At 42.1% G+C, this 17978-nt stretch overlaps 1 protein-coding gene across 4 annotated transcripts in view; it reads right to left on the bottom strand.

The window, feature by feature from the left end:
• dlgap2a (discs, large (Drosophila) homolog-associated protein 2a) overlaps window positions 1-17978 on the bottom strand; it is a 197702-nt gene that overhangs the window by 173189 nt on the left and 6535 nt on the right. For all 4 annotated transcript variants that reach the window (XM_078941055.1, XM_078941044.1, XM_078941046.1 and 1 more), the window contains exon 2: window positions 4782-4836. Coding sequence is in view for 3 of the 4 variants with exons in the window: in XM_078941044.1 (XP_078797170.1) it covers window positions 4782-4836 (55 nt within the window). In the remaining variant the exon portion in view is untranslated. The remainder of the gene's footprint in view (window positions 1-4781; window positions 4837-17978) is intronic.

The following is a 17978-nucleotide window of genomic DNA, read 5'->3' as shown; positions in this document are numbered from 1 at the left end:
TTTACATTAGCCATTAGCAGATGGGAAAGTCTGTACACACTACTGAGTGCAGTGAGATTTTCGGCATTTAAGTTCCTAAGCTGCAGCGAGTGAGAAGGCTCATAGGTATAAAATGTATCAGCACAACAACAAGAATGTGAAAAAGGACACATTTTCTGTCTGCTCTGTAGACCAATATTTGTCCATCAAAGATCAGTTTGGAAAGGATTGTCTTGGTGTTAAATCAGAGCATGGCTGCTCCCTGTTTACTCAGGAACAGGCTGACACAGACAGTCCACACAGACCAGCTGTCCTTCAGACTGACACCGTGGCTAAAGGGCAGCGCTCTCCACACTCCAATGTGATTTAGAACAAACACAGAACCTATAGTGGTCTAAATGCAGTTAAACTATGAATATTTTAAAATTGTAAAAAAAAAATAAAAGTGAAATGTGTTATGTCTTGGCAACTATGTCAGACGTTTGGATATGAAGCTCACCATTTTTACTCAAATGAGTAGAAATGATGTTTTTTGTTGTTTTAACATATTCTCACAGCATTTTTCTTATGATGGTAGACATCTATAAAGAGAATTAAGGTCAAAATGTTGTTTCTGAGTATTTCTTTATTCAAAGTGTTGTGATTTAGAAACAGGGGAACAGAACAGAAAGGGGCCGTGCAGACGATCTCGACCCACAAATTAGATGAACTAATAACCAACACCTGTAGCTCTGCACAAACAATGTTTTAGAAAATGACACAGGTTTATGATTTTGGCTAAAAGCGGTCTTATCATAATTAAAAGACAACTACATTTTTCTTGTTTATTCCTATATTACACACAAATGCAAATACATACATAGAAAGCTGTATCCAAAATAATAGGTCACATCCTGAGACACATGCACATTTTGTGCTATGAACTTTTGCTTTTACACTCAGAGGTTGCTGCACTTTGACCTACATGGACACTGTGGACAGCCGAGTTTTTCCTGCGGTGCAAAAGGCCCGTGTCACACTGCTTTGCAATCAGTCTGACGCAAAAGTCTAAGAGCTCAGAGAGAGAAAGTTGCTTGAATCAAGGGGTCTTGTTGCAAAACTCCTCACAGCTGAGCGAGTACACATGCGGTGCTGGAGGGAGTGAAGAGCAAGCGAAGGCAGGAGCAGCAGGTGAACCTTCACAAGTAATGGCAGAAAGTGGAGTATGTTGTCAGCCTTCAAGGATCCATCAAGTATACCAGAACACACACAGTGTCTGAGTGTGCCTGAGTGTGTGCACACTGTGTTTTTGTGTGTGGTCTGTGTGTAGCAACCAAAACAAAGTTGGACACATTAAATGAAAGCAGCACGTTAAATACAATAGTTAATAGAGCAGTTGCTGCTCCAATCTCCTGACAGGGAGACTCACAGCAGGACGGAGGGCCTCAGACAGGACATATGGAGCGTTCAAATGGAGGTGCTGTGGCTCCAAACAAAAGATACATGAGGAAAGGAAGAGAGGAGCCATTAAGCTGGATGCAGCTCGGAGACTTCCACCGCCTCTGCACTGGGACAAATCCGGAAGTTTGTGTGAAAGCTTGAAAGATTATGACTGAGAGGGTTCTTTCTTTTCCAGAAACACGAGTTGCTGCTGGTTTAGTAATTATGTTATTTTCCTTTTCACATTTTTATAAAGTTTACTTAAAACTCTCTTTTACTATTCTTTCAGTCTTTTGGAACTCTTAGGCACTAAAGTTTCCAGCACCTAGATTAGACATGTCAGGATAATAAATTATCTACATTTTTGAGAAACTGTATTCCTTAAAGATAAAATAATAAAAAGGAAAAATTAAAAGAAATTGTAAAGCAATCGGTGAAACGTGTAGCATACTTTTGAATGTACGCAATGCATTGCAATTATCAAAAACTGCATGATACAAATACTAAAAAAGGGTGCGCCATATTTGGATCATTCACCCACAGGAACAGATTTTCCTGAATATATGTAACTTTATTACAACCAGCAGTTAGTTTTCTTTATTTAGTCGTGCGTTTGGAGCAATGTCGGGCACCTCTGGTTCTACTTGCTCTCAGCAGCAAACTCATTCATTCCTTCAGTGGAACAATTAGTAGCTCAGTCTCATTACTTTTTTCCTGCAATACTAGATCAGGATTTGGCAAGTGGCTTTGACCATGCAGGCAGGCCCCGGAAGATGTGACAGCAGAATGGCAGATATTCAAAGTGGACATAAAACAAAAGAAAAAACAGGAACAGAATCCTGAAATATTTGCAGGCTAATTAATGTCTATTAATAGGAAAAGTCTGAATGGGAAGCATAGAAATGCAGAGTGCTCATCAGCACAAGAGGCTTTGCATATGGACCCCATTTGGAGCACAGGGACAGAGAGAGTGAAAGATTGCAAAAAAAAGCTTCGCCCCCTTCAGCTTTTATGCACGCAAAAAAAGAAAAGTGAAGGAAGATGATTTGCTTTAAAGACGGATTTCTCCAAAGCTCGTATACTGGCCAGGAGAGGGTGCCAACATTCAATCTAGTACAGTAGCAGAGGGAGAGATGAACTAAGACATACCAACAGATGCAATGGAGTGTCTTTATTCACCACCTGCAGATAAAAAACCTTTTGCAGTTGTCTTCTAACAGACTCTGTCTCATCACTCAGCCCTCAAGCGCATCCTAAATGTGTCCTCATGTCCCTCATCAGTGCAACACTGTACTTCCTCATTAGCATTATTGCCTACTGTTGTTGCTAAATCATTGCATCTGTTTAGCATATGCAAATCCAGCCTCAGTCAGCTGCAGCAGAGCACTAATGCCTCCACAAATGGTTCTAATGTAGCCTTTGCATTGGCTGGAAGCTCCGTTGCCATGACAACAGGATGCCTAGTTCGACTTTATCTTTCCAATGCCCTGCCTTAAAGTTGAAACCTAACACACGCGTAAGTGGTGATTAATGAACTCTGGGTTTGTGGATGCACCGCTGCTGAGAGGCCCCACGTAAGCGTGTCTTTGTAGGAGTGCCGTGTCTTTGCTTCTGAGGCTTTTTAAAGAGTGTAGTTCTGCGGAACGGACTGAAACGTGCAAGAATGCACTAACGCCTGCATCAAACAGACATGCAGATGTAGATCACATGGGAAAAAAGAAGGTCGGTGAAAGTAATTGCCCAAATTGAAACAACTGACACCAACAGGAGCATAAAAGTGCTTCAGAGGTTCAGATGGGCCAGCTGTGTTCTGCACTCTGGGGTCTTCCTGGTGCATTTTCCTGCACAACTTGACTCATCCATTTAGGTAAGGCTAAATCTCATATAACAACTAGATTATTGACTAGAATAATTTTTCGTTATTAACCTCCCACACCTCTGCCAATGCTTTGAAAGCATAAACAAACAGAGCGGATTGGATTAAAATGTTAACGCTCATAAAGCTGATGATTTACAGGTTTGTCAAGTTTTCTCATCTGCTTAAGCGCACATAATCTTCACCACCAAACATTAATTTCATGCAGCATGATTCATCACTGTTATAATGAGCAACTCTAAAACTCGTAAAAAGATCCCAAAGTCTTCCCCGTTAGTCTGAAGGTTGTTCCTCCTTTGCCACGCGTCTCCGTGCATGTGTCACACCTCAGAGGAGGGGTGCAGTGGAAGCAACAGAACAAAATGCATCCTAAAGGCCCAAGTTCACCATAGAAACTGCAGGATTATGAAGGAAAAAAACTGACCATGGTGCTGACAAATTGGCTTTGTTAGTGGAGTGGATGGTGTTTGTGCCCATGTGCAGTCACAGCTCAGATGGAAGGTTGGAAAGGGTGAGTTGCTTGGAAAAAAAGCAAAGTCAAAAATGTTCACAGAGGACTGCAGCAAGGTACCTAAATATATTTCTCTGCCTTAAATAAATCATAGTAGTCCCTTCACATTTGCAACAATGTGAAGAAGCTCTTAAAAACAATTGTAGGAATCACTGAGGGCTTTCTGTTCACTTCTTTCAACGTTCAGTTTAGCATGGAAAACCTTGGCCACACTCTGGACCTCTCATCTTCTAGAACTCTAAAAACCTTGCTCATTCGACTCTAAAAAGAACAATTTTAAAGAGGAACCTTTAATCGAGAGAGTTATTACGGCGAAATCAAAATCCTACATTAAAGACCTACTCAGAGGAAAATCATATTTTTGGTGTTTTTAACATGCATTCTCCTTATGATGGAGGACATATATAAAGAAAATGAAGCTTAAAATTGCATTTCTGAGTATTTCTTTATTCAAATTGTAGTGAATCAGGCAGAAATGCCATTGGAAAAGGTTGTGTGACGTAGAAGCTACATCAGCAGGCTGCAAGCTCCTTGTTCTGCTCCATTCTGATGCATCTAGACAAGTAGATCCATGTACGTCTTCCTTTTCCTCCTCCGAGCTGGAATCTGGCTTAAACCTGGATGGTTTGATAGCTTCAATAATGCTCACCACTCTTTGTTGCACTGCTAATGTTAGGTTGGGATTACATGGGGCTGTAAATTAGCTGGAGAGCGCGTTAACAGATTGGTGATGGTAAATTGAGGTGGGCTTACTACACAACTCAGAGGCGACTTTCTAATGAACTTATGTCGATCTGCAGAAACTATTTCGGAATAAAATGGCTTAATTAAAAGACCACTGAGAACGCTTTTGAAATAGATCAAAAAAGGGTCAGAGTGGGACTTTAAAGCATAAAAATAGATCTAAACACCAGGAAGGATGAGCTGACATGTGTAAGTGGACAGACTCTTGTCACTCTTTGCTTCCACAGACTGACTCGCCTGTCCGGTTCTTACCTGCGTTCTTGTCTGGTAAGATGCAGCAATGTTTCTGCAGTATACTTGGCAGCACCTTCCGGGCAACCAGACAGGGACATGTGGGGAGGGGGGCAAGATGGGAAGAAAGGAGGATGTTAATGTCACAGGAGTGCAGAGCAGATAAACAAGTCAGAGTTCAATGCTAACAACCATCAACACGCATGCATTTCTGTCACCTCCTGCATCAAAAACAGCTGCTTCTATGTATATCCCACACTACTTGTATGCACAGCAATCTAGGTTATATATAATTAGATGATATCTGCAGGGTGGGTATGTTTTTTAGAAGCATGATTTCAAACTCTCTACTGCTGCTTTAGCACATAAATATTCAAGGAAATATTCAAGGTGGTCTCAAAGGACACATTTGAGCAAAAAACAGTATAAATCCACTCAAACATAAAGGTATTAATTATATTTAATTCACTCAGGGAATTAAAAAACAGGAATAATAAAGCCTACGGGGCTGGATGCGACCTCTCACCTCTCACTCTTGTTGGCGGGATGTGTTTCTTTCTGAAATGTTTGGCTTTTTAAAGTGCACTAATAAATGTGCCAGGAATAAATAGCTAAAAGTATTAACACAGAAGCAAAAATAAAGGATAACCATTTCATTTGAAGCCTAGTAGAGGCTTAAAATGACATAGATTGACTTCAAACTTACATTTATGGTGCAAACTTTACAAAAAAAAACAATTGTTGTGTGTGTAAGGATGCAAACAGGTCAGTGGCGTCCTAAGGTGGACATCCTTTCACAATCAATGCTTTGTTGAGTTTAGACCGTACAGAGCAGGCTCAAAACTGTTTTCCAGAATCCTGGAACACCCTCCCCACCGTTTTTGACTGCGCTCATTGCCATATCCACAAACACAAGTTGCTAATCAGCAGGCAATCACACAATTCTGACAAGGATGACTATCATGATAAGATAAAGAGATGAGAAACACTTAAGAAATTTAGAGCTGAAGAATGAATGAAAATGAAGAGGAACACGTGCCCAAGCAGAAAAGTCAGGACATCGTCGTTTTAGGCTCATTGGTTGCCACTATATGTTGGAATAAAACATGATTTTAAGGACAGATATAGCGCACTAGCTTAGAAATCAATAAGCAAGAACTAACCTATTTTAAAGGGGTAGTGGTTAGCACTTTCACCTTACAGCGAGAAGCCCCTGGTTTGAATCCTGGCTGTGTTCTTTCTCTGTGGAGTTTACAAACCATAAACGGGCTTCATAGGTTAAAGATTGTAAATTGTCGCTAGGTGTGAATGTGAGTGTGTGGCCTTGAGGCAAAGCGGCAGCCTGTCCAACCCTGTAACCCCGAAGACTAAAAAGTTCAGTAAGTGGATGGATGGATGGATGGATGGATGGATGGATGGATGGATGGATGGATGGATGGTTAGCCCAATTTAAACAATTTTAATAGATTAAAACAACAAAATAGACACCTCAGTTAACCACCAAGCCCAATACAGGCACCAATATTGGAAAATATTTGTAATAGTTTGTAACTAAGAAGGAACCCATCTCAACAAACGCTAAGATGCCACAAACAGCATGACATTTCTGCTCATCTCATCACCAAACCCAGTTAATCCAGCGAACCAAGGACCTTTTTTAGCTTTTGTGCTGACCTGATACTGCCTCAAACCGCATCTTTTCTCTTTTTACACAAGAACGCACAGCTAGCAGAAGTGTCGGCCATTTTGTTAAGAAGATTTTGTCAGTTCTCAGGTGCAGGTTGGTGGTGGATCCGGTTCTAGATGGAATTGTTTTCTTGCAGACTCTAAATTCTCTTTTCACATTATCATTTAAAGTGAGGCGGTTCCGGATTTTGTTTCGTTTTCCACAGTCACTCATTTCTGTACGTTTTTGTGTTGATGATGTGTCTTCTTGTCTTCTTGTTACACCTGACGCTCTATTCCAGTCACGCCTGTAAGGAGCTTTCCCTCCCCCTCCCCAGGCTCAGCACAAACACGTATTGACCAATTATGAGAAAAAGAAGTAAGAAAGATTGAAGGACAGTTTAATAAAAAACAACAGGCCCCAGGAAGACGACAGATCCGCATTTAAACCCACCCACGTTGAGCCACACCCCGTTCTGCCCACTAGGGGGCAGAACGGGGGGAGTTGGATTCTGACGCAGAAAAAAATTGGGTTTCAACGCTTTATGTTAGTTTTGTTCTGTACATCGTTCCAAAGCCAAAATGAAAAGCCACTTTTCCACGCATCAGAATTAGTTGTTTCATGTTGACCTCTTAAACGGTCGAAGAGTTATGGTATGTCAAAGAGCGTGTGTTATTTAGGTGTCGCCCGCAACATCTCTGATGTTAAAGGGTTAATCACCTATTTTAGTTTCATCAGTAGCGAACAAACTGACTTTGTTACAAAAAAACCATTTCCACTGAGCAGAATCTAGTTCCTCATCTTTATCTGCTTCTGTAACCAAGTAGATTTTTATTTTCTTCAATTTCTACAGAGTTGTAGCAGGGAACAGTGAGGTCAATGAAATATACAATAGGTTTTGACTCAGACCACACCACCATTATTTGACCTCACATTTGTGCAGCACTTGAGTATTCTGATATAACCTCACCTTCCAAGTTACCTCTTAGCTACAAGTCTTTGGCTTCATCTGACTAGTAGCTTCCACATACGGGCTGCACTTCTCTCTTTCACATAACACCATTCCCCGCTTTTTTTTCTTTTGTGCTTTTGCTGCATTTATTTCTATGTGTTTGCCTTCAATTCCTGCTGCCAAGATTTTCCGCTCTTGATTATTCCCCCATGTAAATGTATTTGGTGACAAGCTTACCTTCCTATCTGACAGAAATTCCTGAAAAGAGGCTTCCCATGAAAACCCACAAACATGCATGGGTCCTCACCTGTACTATTCAAATGCAGTAGAGATAGGAGAACATCATAGGTCTGAACAAAAATGTTAGTTTTTTTCTTTTTTTTACTTTCAATCTCATGCAATGACCTTGTGCCATGTCAAAAAAAACTGCTTTTACACATCTTCTAGCCTCTTATTTAATTTCCTCTACAACAGCTTTCTCTCATCAGCTGCAGATGCTCTGCACCATGACTGCTGGCATGGATTTAAACCAAAGCCATCATGTTTGTGCTGCACCTGTCCATGAGCATCTCTGATTAGATGCCGCCTGAGCCTGGAGCATGGCCACTTCCATCCTGCAGAAACTCCAGGGGCTGTGCTCAATGCAATGCTATCCCCTATGTGATGAGGTCATCTTAAGTCTTGGTTTGACACATTTAAACTCCTCTGTTAGATAGTTATGGGGAACTCCAGCACATTTCTTTAATGAAAAGCCCCTTTCTTGTGAAAACACAAATCATGTCTCTACCTTTGTTACGATATCATAGACCGTAACAGCCAAAATAAGAATGGAGAAAGAACAAACTGTAGGGAACCAGAGTTTCAGATTACCTGAAGTCTTTATGGTATTTATGGCATCTACAACCTGTAGTCTTAGGTTAGTGAACTGCTCTTTATCATAAAGGCTTGTGTCATACCCCCTCCTCAGCCCTAACTGACTTTTCTAGCACAAAATCTCACATCCGACAGAACATTATTAAGTTTTGTGGCATAAAGACCCATTCCAATCACCTTTTGAGCTACTCTAAATGCATTCTTCAGTGGTCTTTCATTTATGATTATGCTGTTTTTAGGCAAAATTTAAAAAACCTTCGTGTTCGTGTCCCTGGGGGGTGGGTCCTGGTCTTTGCCCCTGGGCGCTGGGCCCCGCCAAACTTCCAACATGGCCGAGCCTGGTCGGGCCATATTTATAACACCCCTTGTGGGCCGCCCTTTTTTCCCCGGGGTTCCCCCCTCCTGGGCGGGGGCGGCGGGCCCCTGCCTTGCTCCTACCTGGACCAACCGTGGGCCGGGTGGGTGGCTGCCTGGAGTGCGGAGCGGGTCTCCCTTGGGGGGTCCTGGCTCGTACCTGGGGTCGGGGCGGGGGGATGCCCGGAACTCCTGGGTGGTGGTGGGGTGCTCGTCTGGGGCTGTGGGCGTCCCTCTCCGGTGGGGCCCTGCGTTGGGCTCTTCCGGCGCGGCGGGGGGCTGCTTTCCTGGCTGGGCTGGGGCGGCGCTCTCTTTCCCTCTGCGCCTCCCTGCTCTCTGGCTCTGGGGGCCTCGCGGCGGTCCTGCTGGCCCTGGCCTGGGTGGCGGTCTTGGTCGCCCGGGGGGCGGTTGTTCCCTGCCTGTTCCCGTGTGGCGTTGGGGGAATTCCGGCTGCCGCTGCTGCTGCGGCGGGGGTATGGGTGTGGGGGTGGCTGGGCGCTCCTCCTCCTTCTTTTCACATTCCACCATCCATTTTAGAAGAACATAAACACTCACCTGAGCACAGGTGTTAGCTCACCTTTGCACTAATAGTTTGCATGATTGAATGAATGAAAGATTTCACACTAGTTGGTTTAAAGGCATAGGTATGCGTTCGTGAACACTATCTGTTTTGTGTGCATGTTGACATGTGGACATTTTTGCGGCTAGCAGGTGTGTTGATAATATTTGAGTGTGTGTGAACAGGCCCCGCCCTTTTTGTACTACATTTGAACCGTACCGTAACGATAAACAACCAGTAAACCTGTCTGCTCTATGCTGCTTCATGGTCTTACCCCCTTTCCCCTCCGATTATCACCCTCCTACCCCCCCCCCTCTCTAACGTCCCTCTCTCTTCTTCCCCTCTTTCCTTTTCCGTCCGGTCCAACACCAAAGATTTTCAAACATGATTGAAATTAATAAAGTTTGGCCTCAATTACAAAAGGGGTTTATTCAGACATACCTTTGGTTTGTCTGAAGATGAATAACCCCTCTTGTTAAAATAAAATATGTCCAACACAAGAGGCCCTCAGCTCTCATCTGTTTGCCTAGCTGTTGGACAGGACAAGTTAAAAAAAAAAAAAAAAAAATTAAAAAACCTGTGTGGTCTTCTAGGACATAGTTTCTGCAGAGCGGCAGTCATTCATTAGAAATTCACCGCTGAGTTGTGGACCGATTTCCATTTTAAATTGATATTAAATTTTGTTGCTTTTTATATTGCCTTGCCATGCTGAACGGTGTGTTTTAAATTTGCTTTTAATCGTCACAAGTACATCAACAAGTACATCAACAAACATGTCAAGTACATCAACAAACATGTCAAAAATAAAACTTTCATAAAAATGTGGGGAGCATGAAAAAGCTCCAGTAGAAAAGAAGTGTAATATTTCAATTAAAGTATCAATCCTTTCAAAGTAAAAGGCGCTTGTGACATCCCGAAGGAAAACAATTATTCCACAATTATGAATCCCTGCTTAACTTTCTGTATTTAAAACTGTCACTATTTATTATTTATTCATCTTCAATTCACTCAAACATAATAAAAGGTTTACTAAAAAGTCTCACTTTCCAAATTGTGTAACCAAGCTTGGGTCCTCTACCAGAGGCCTGGGAGCTTGAGGGTCCTGCAGTATCTTAGCTGTTCCTAGCACTGTGCTTTTCTGGACTGAGAGGTCTGAGGTCTTTCCAGGTATCTGTTGTAGCCACTCCTCCAGCTTGGGGGTTACTGCCCCGAGTGCTCCAATTACCACAGGCACCACTGTCACCTTCACTTTCCAGGCTTTCTCAAGTTCTTCTCTGAGTCCCTGGTATTTCTCCAGTTTCTCGTGTTCCTTCTTCCTGATGTTCCCATCGCTTGGCAGTGCCACATCCACCACAAAAGCCTTCCTCTGTTCTTTATCCACCACTACAATGTCTGGTTGGTTCGCCATTACCATTCTATCGGGCTGGATCTGGATGTCCCACAGGATTTTTGCCCTTTCATTCTCTACAACCGTTGGGGGTGTTTCCGATTTTGACCTTGGGGTTTCCAGTTCATGTTCTGCACACTAAACTTTGTTCCTGTATATTATTGTTGACTGTGGCGCTCCATGTATGCTTTACCTGCCAGCATCTTACACCCTGCAGTTACGTGCTGGATTGTTTCAGGCTCTTTGCACAGCCTACACCTTGGGTCTTGTCTGGTGTGGTAGATCTGAGCCTCTATCGCTCTGGTGCTCAAGGCTTGTTCCTGAGCTGCTAGGATGAGTGCATCAGTGCTGTCCTGTAGGCCAGCCTTTTCTAGACATTGGTAGGATGTCTTGATATCAGCCACTTCAGTTATGGTCCGGTGGTACATCCCATGCAGGGGTTTGTTCTCCCATGAGGACAAACACTGCATCCTCTGATATCCATTGCCTGAGACATTCACTGAGCACACTGTCAGTTGGGGCCTTGAGCTTGATGGACTCATGAATCTTGGATGTTTCATCCTGTATAGTTGCTTTTACGCTCACTAGTCCTCGGCCTTCTTCCTTGCGACTAGCATACAGTCTCAGGGTGCTGGATTTGGGATGGAACCCTCCATGCATGGTGAGGAGCTTTTGTGTTTTAACATCCTTGGTCTGTATATCTTCCTCTGGCCATCTTATTATTCCTACAGGGTATCTGATAACTGGCAGTGCGTAGCTGTTTATTGCCTTATTTTTTTTTTTTTTTAACTTGTCCTGTCCAACAGCTGGGCAGGCAGATGAGAGCTGGGGGCCTCTTGTGTTATTGTGTTATTGCCTTATTTTTGCCGTTGAGCTGGCTTCTCGGGACTTGCCTTACTCGTTGGAGGTATTTAGCTGTTGCAGCTTTCCTTGTTGCCTGCTCCAGGTTGCCATTTCCCTGCGGAATTCCAAGGTACTTGTAACTGTCCTCAAGTTCTGCTATTGTTCCTTCTGGGAGTGAGATCCCTCCTGCGTGGACTACTTTGCCTATCTTTTTCACCATCTGGCTGCATTTCTCAAGCCTAAATGACATCCCAATGTCAGTACTGTAGATCGTGGTGGTGTGGATCAGGGAGTCAATGTCACGCTCACTCTTAGCATTTAGCTTGATGTCATCCATGTAGAGGTTGATGTTGGCCCCATTTCTGAGTCGGTTTCCATAGCCAGTCTTGTTGATTATTTGGCTGAGGGGGTTCAGACCTAAGCAGAACAGCAGTGGGGACAGAGTATCAGCTTGGTATATCCAACATTTGATGGACACTTGTGCAAGTGGTTTGCCATTGGCTTCAAGGGTGGTTTTGCACAGCTTCATTGAGTTTCCTATGAAGGCTCTTGGAGTCCTGTTGATGTTTTACAGCTCCAAGCATTCAGTGCTCCACGTGTGTGGCATTGAGTCATAAGGTTTCTTGTAATCAATCCAGGCTGTGCACAGGTTGGTGTGTCGTGACCTGCAGTCTTGAGCAACTGTTCTGTCAACCAGGAGTTGCTGTTTGGCTCCTCTGGAGTCTCTACCAATGCCCCTATGTGTGTTGCTCATGTATTGATCCATGTGCCTATTTATCTTGGATGCAATGATGTCTGACATGAGCTTCCATGTTGTGGAGAGACAGGTTATTGGCCGGTAGTTGGATGGGACTGCACCCTTTGAGGGATCCTTCTAGATCAGGATCGTTCGCCCTTCCGTTAGCCATTCGGGGTGAGTCCCATCTCTTAGCAGCTGGTTCATTTGTGCTGCCAGGCGCTCGTGGAGTGCGGTGAGTTTCTTTAGCCAGTAGGCATGTATCATGTGGTGTTGTATCATGTGGTGCTGTATCACCGGTGCTGTCCAGTTCTTCATACCTGAGACTCTTTCTTGGATGTCTGCCACTGTGATGGTTACTGGATTCTGTTCAGGGAGGTGGGATTACTTGAGTTGTAGCATTCACCTTGTTCTCACATCTAGTCCATTTCTTCGTCTTGTTCTAGTGGCCCACCTTCTATCAGGGTGCTCTGGTTACCCAGCACCTGATGCAGACCTTGTTTGGCCGGGCGACGTCTGAGCCGGCATGACATGTGGTTCATTGTCTCTCATTTTGTGAGGTAGGCAGTCTTGCCCAAGGACCCTCACTGGGTGTTGTTAATTGCTTACCATTGTTATGGTAATTGGGCCATATATATATATATATATATATATACAATGATAATTAATATGAGGAAAATATAATAGGTAATGTGAAAAGAAATGCCTATCCATGTCTTAAAATTCTAGTAAATAATTTTCCAAAAATGTCTAGGTACTCCTCAGTCATGATCAGTGCATGTTCTCTGCACTGTGACACTAAAGATATCTTGATTCAAATCCAGTTCAGCCCAAGATACAATGCAGTGTATCCATCATCCAGCATCTGATCACTCAGAAAATAGCATGCATGCCAGTCTGTGGAGAATTTCATTTATTTCTTTGCCAATTTTGCCGTGCGGATGTTCGGTTCAAGACACAACCAACAAACAAAGTGACATCCACAGGCTTTACACCCATTTTTGTGATATGTGTGCAAGAAAATGGAACCAAACTCTCAATTTTGAGCATATTAACCTTCACTCTAGTTTCTGGCATTTGCAGGGAATGGATAAACAACATTTCTTCAATAAAAAAAGAGCTTATGTATGTAAGACAGAGACATGGGGAGATATAGAGACGGCTCAGCAGGTGCTAACACTGCTCCTTTGTCCTTGTGTGCGACTGATAGATTCTTTGCAGTTCCAAATTACTTCAGCACTGCAATAAAGCCTTCAGTTAATCAATTATATTGTAATAAAGTGAACATTCCTTTACACGTGCACTTCTTTCATCCATCTGGCAAAGTTATGTCGATCCTCTCATGGCCTGAATAAGGGCCCATCAGACAAGCATCCCTTTTAATTAAGTGGGCCGCATATAAGATAATAATAAGCCTTTAAAGAGAGAGAACTCCAGACATAAAATACAAATGAACTCCAATGGATAATTTAACGGGATTTTAAAATCAGAGGAGAAAAGAGACTTTAGCTCACTTACAATATACTTTTGTCACTCTCATTCACCTGGAAGATAACCCTGCTTCAATATGAATGTCTTATTCAAGTCTATTCATAAACCCGATGTTTTCAACTTTGTTATAAAGTTTACTTTTTGATGTAGCCTTTCTTTCTATATCTTTAAATCAAGCATGAGGAAGTGTGAAAAGAGTGATTGATGGATTATTTTGGACAACAGTTTGATCAACAAGGAACATTTGCAGTTTGACATCCATTGATGGTAAAATGTGTGACATGGAATCCCACCCACTACCACCTGATGGATGTTAGCAGGTCACCTAAAAGCCATGAGAAACCAGTAGATCAGGGGAGCCAGTTCTCTCGCGTTTGTTAAGTGAAGTCCTCACTGTTCGGGATTTAAAACACCTTCCAGGCATCGATGATATGCTTGACTGACGCTGTTTTTTAGCAGGAGCTTGAAAAGTTCACCAGAATGTTTGGGGTCGAACAAAAAAAAACACTTATTTTGTTAAGTCATGAAAATGGCTCACGAGTGACGTTTATCTTTTCCTGTTATAATGTGTCCAAAGGCAACAAGAATTACAAAACGAAGGATAAACAATTTCAAATAAATGACCAAGTTCACCATGTTCCCCTGCTTATGCACACCTGATCCAGCTCATCATCAAGTTCTGCAGAAGCCTGCCATTTACAGTCATCAAAGGCAGGTGTGTTTGAGCAGGGCAAGATTGAAAATATGCATGACAGTGTTCCCTGAGGACCAGGGTTGGGAAACACTGCTCTATGAGAATTCTCCAGCACTTGTTTCAAATACGCTCAGCTTTTCACGGGGGGATGGGTTTGCCATTCATTTATTCATTCAGCTTCTAAACCTGTTTGGTCCCTTTCGGGGTCACGGGGCTGCCGGAGCCTACCCCGGCCACTCATGGGCGAGGGCAGGGGACATACTGGACAGATCGCCCGTCTGCTGCAGGGCCACTAACATTCACATTCACACCTAGGGTCAATTTACAGTAACCAATTAACCCATGAAGAATGTTTTTGGACGTTTTCCAGTGATATCCATATCAATTGTTAGCTTTGAGCAGGAAACACAAAATAGACCACAAAAAAGAATCTACATTTTCACATTCACAATAATGTGAATAACATAAATCTATGCTGCAGGAAATAAAGAACAAAACTGGCAACATTTCTGCACACTGGACAGAATTCTGCGTACACATGCTTGATGGTCCAAAGGTACACAATCCAACTGTTGACTGTAGATGAGAACTGGAGCAAGTGAGTGTGACGTCTCCGATAGGAAATGCCTTACTACTGGTTCCAATGAAATGCAGTCAGTTCAGTCGGGTTGTCATTTTTTCGCAATACAGACACTACCACTGTAATCAGACTTAAGTAAGACTCAACATTTCTATGGCAACCACTCTCACCAATCAGAAACAAGACACCTACCACATCAAACATTCTGAATGTTTAACATCGAACCACCTACATTTACTGAGGCATCTGATTGGCCAGTTTAAAACTTGAATAATTTGAACTAAAGACAAAGTATCAAGAAAGATAAAAACTGAATTGGCAAAAGCATGTTTGAGAAAGACATCAGAGCAGGAAGGGTTTTTCTGATAAATAGAATGACTGAGTAACAGCTGTTTATTTCTTTATAGAAGTCTACGGATTGTTATTTTTTTGGGACAAGCGGATACTTCCTGTTTGGAACATGAGTGGGGAGGGGGCCGCTCAGTCCAGTTCTCATATACAGTCAATGAATCAGAAAACACCAAAGCAACAGAAAAGTGAGTAAGGGAAAGCAAAATTGCTCAAAAAACACAACATGAGGCCCTTAGAGAATCTGTGAAAAATTGAACCATAAGGTGTCAATAAAAAGGGGGGAAAAAAGACTGTAATCAAATATGTCAAAGGAAAAACAACAAAGAAACGATAGCTAAACAACTTTGTAGGCAAAGTTTGGAGGGGAGAGGATTGCTTTAATTTTATGCGACCAAGAAGGCTGACCTTAAAAAAAGCAGTTCCTAAAACAACAATAACCACAGTCCATGGTTGGTGGTATGTCAGGGTTTATGAAAAGCTCTTGTTGAGAATTAATATTATTGGATGCATACTTTATGTGCTTTGAATGTCATAAAGTTATTTAGTTATTTAGTGATAAAAAAACGAATTTAGATTTTTTTTGCAGCATTATCTCAGGAGACACTTAACTCCACTTTAACTAGGAAAAGCATGTAATATTAAAACAAATGGATGTATAACCACAGAGTAACAAACACAAATCAGTACCTTTTGCTAACATGACAACACAGCGGCTACTTTGAAATAAATCAAACATTAACCATGACATACACACAATGGATGCTGTTGGCTGGCTGGCTGGCTGACTTATTTAGGAAGTGTGGAAATCGAGCTGTCAGGGACGCACTCCTCTCTTTCTTGCCTTACAAAGATTGACGTCTGGAAGCAGGGATTCTGATTTTACATACAGGCCTTGCTTCCTGTTGTCTTAAAGATATAGGTTCAGGTTAGACACAAGGCAGACTATCAGGAATTAGGAACAATTTACACATAAGGCATTTAATTGGGAAAGACAAAATGTAAAGTGAGGCAAGAATTCACATTTACTTAAAATTATGATGTGAAACAAATTTTCTGTTTCTAAATATAGTCTAAAAGTAAATAGACGGGAATAAACAGCGTTGTCAAAGCATTGCATTTTTAATCTATTGGTTATGAAGGGATAATGCTTTTCGAGGTGTCTGTTACAAAGAAACAAAATCCAAAGTCTAAATTGTTGAATTCATTCGTTGTCACCTCACTGTATCTCATCTTCTTGTTATATTCTTTTTTCTCTTTCTCTTCTGCTGAATTTCATTCTTTAATGTGATTAAATTCCCCAAAATGGTACCAAATCTTTCATGTTTTTTTTTTTTTACGATCTTGCTGTTGGGATAAACTCTCGAATGGGGTTAATTATGATGGTTAAACTTGAACTTCTCATTTTGTATCTGAAGAGCATGCGTTGTGTTCATACATTGACTGAATGTACATTTTCTGATCAGCTTTTTGTACTGCCAGAGGCACAGCCTTATCACAGTATAGGCTTTCACATTTTATTGTTGAAGCGACCTGTTTAACTTACACCATTTAGGGTCTCCCTTTGCCCTAGAGTGTGAAGCTGCACTCAGCTAAGGCATGGCTACATCTTGGGCGCAGTTTCGGCAGACACCTGTGAGTGATAACTGCTCTGCAGCGAGCTAGTCATCACCTCACACTTTTATTAGATGTTATCATGCAGAGGTGATAGCCTATTCAAGGGCTCACTCTGCACTTCTGCTGAATCAGAGTCTAAGTTCTGCTATGGTCTGCATACAGCGCATGTGCATGCACCATAAACTGTTTGGTGATCAAGTGATTTGGCTGAAAAAGAGTCAAACGTTGTGTCTCTAACTTTAGTTCTCTGAAAGACAGAAACACTTCTATGCTCAGCTGGGCAACCAGCCTATTTTATTGAAAGATGGTCCAGATAACACAGATTTATCACATCATCGGCTACAAGAAATTAAAGAGGTGACTTTAGTCTAACCTGCAAGAGCGTGACAGCCCACACAATATTTGTTGTACCTCATTCATATCCTTCAGGTAACAGAAGTTGTAGACGTAAAACTCCATTTGAAATTTGCAGGAACTTTTTGAGTGCATTTTTATTTTCTTTAAAATGAATGGAACCCAAGTTGTATTACAATACAAAAAACAGAGTCCATCAACTTCCTTGGTTAATCATCAAACAGATACTTACACATTTAAATGGTAAATGGCGTATACTTATATAGTGCCTTTCTACCTACAAGGCCCAAAGCGCTTTACAGTCACAGACCCATTGACTCGGTCACACACACATTCACACACTGGTGGCGGTTCAGCTGCCGAACTCTGGCGCCAACCTCCCACCAGAGGCAAGGTGGGGTTCAGTGTCTTGCCCAAGGACATTTCAACTCATTGGGTGTGCAAGGCGGCAATCTGCAATCTCATGATCGTGGGTCGACCACTCTAACGCTGCACCACGGCTGCCCCTAATTAATTAATACAACCCCTGTTTTATTAGCATCAAAACTTTCCTCAAAAACTCATTGTAATTAAGTAGGTTCGTGTTTACTGACCTGTAGTTCATCATCATTCCACTAGAGGCAGTAGAAGGAGTTTTCCTGCCCATTTCAAAATGGCTTCTTCTGTGAAATCTTAAAAACACTTTTGGTAGGAAAAGGTTTTGCTAATTTTAAAAACTTAGTGGTGAAAGTAACTCATCTATTGCAATTCCTTACTTTTTTATT

This window comes from Oryzias latipes, chromosome 22, assembly GCF_053564925.1.
Source record: "Oryzias latipes strain Hd-rR chromosome 22, Olatipes_Hd-rR_3.1".
Classification (NCBI taxonomy): domain Eukaryota; kingdom Metazoa; phylum Chordata; class Actinopteri; order Beloniformes; family Adrianichthyidae; genus Oryzias; species Oryzias latipes.
Note: the sequence above shows the minus strand (reverse complement) of the source record. Positions and strands in the feature narration are given on the sequence as shown.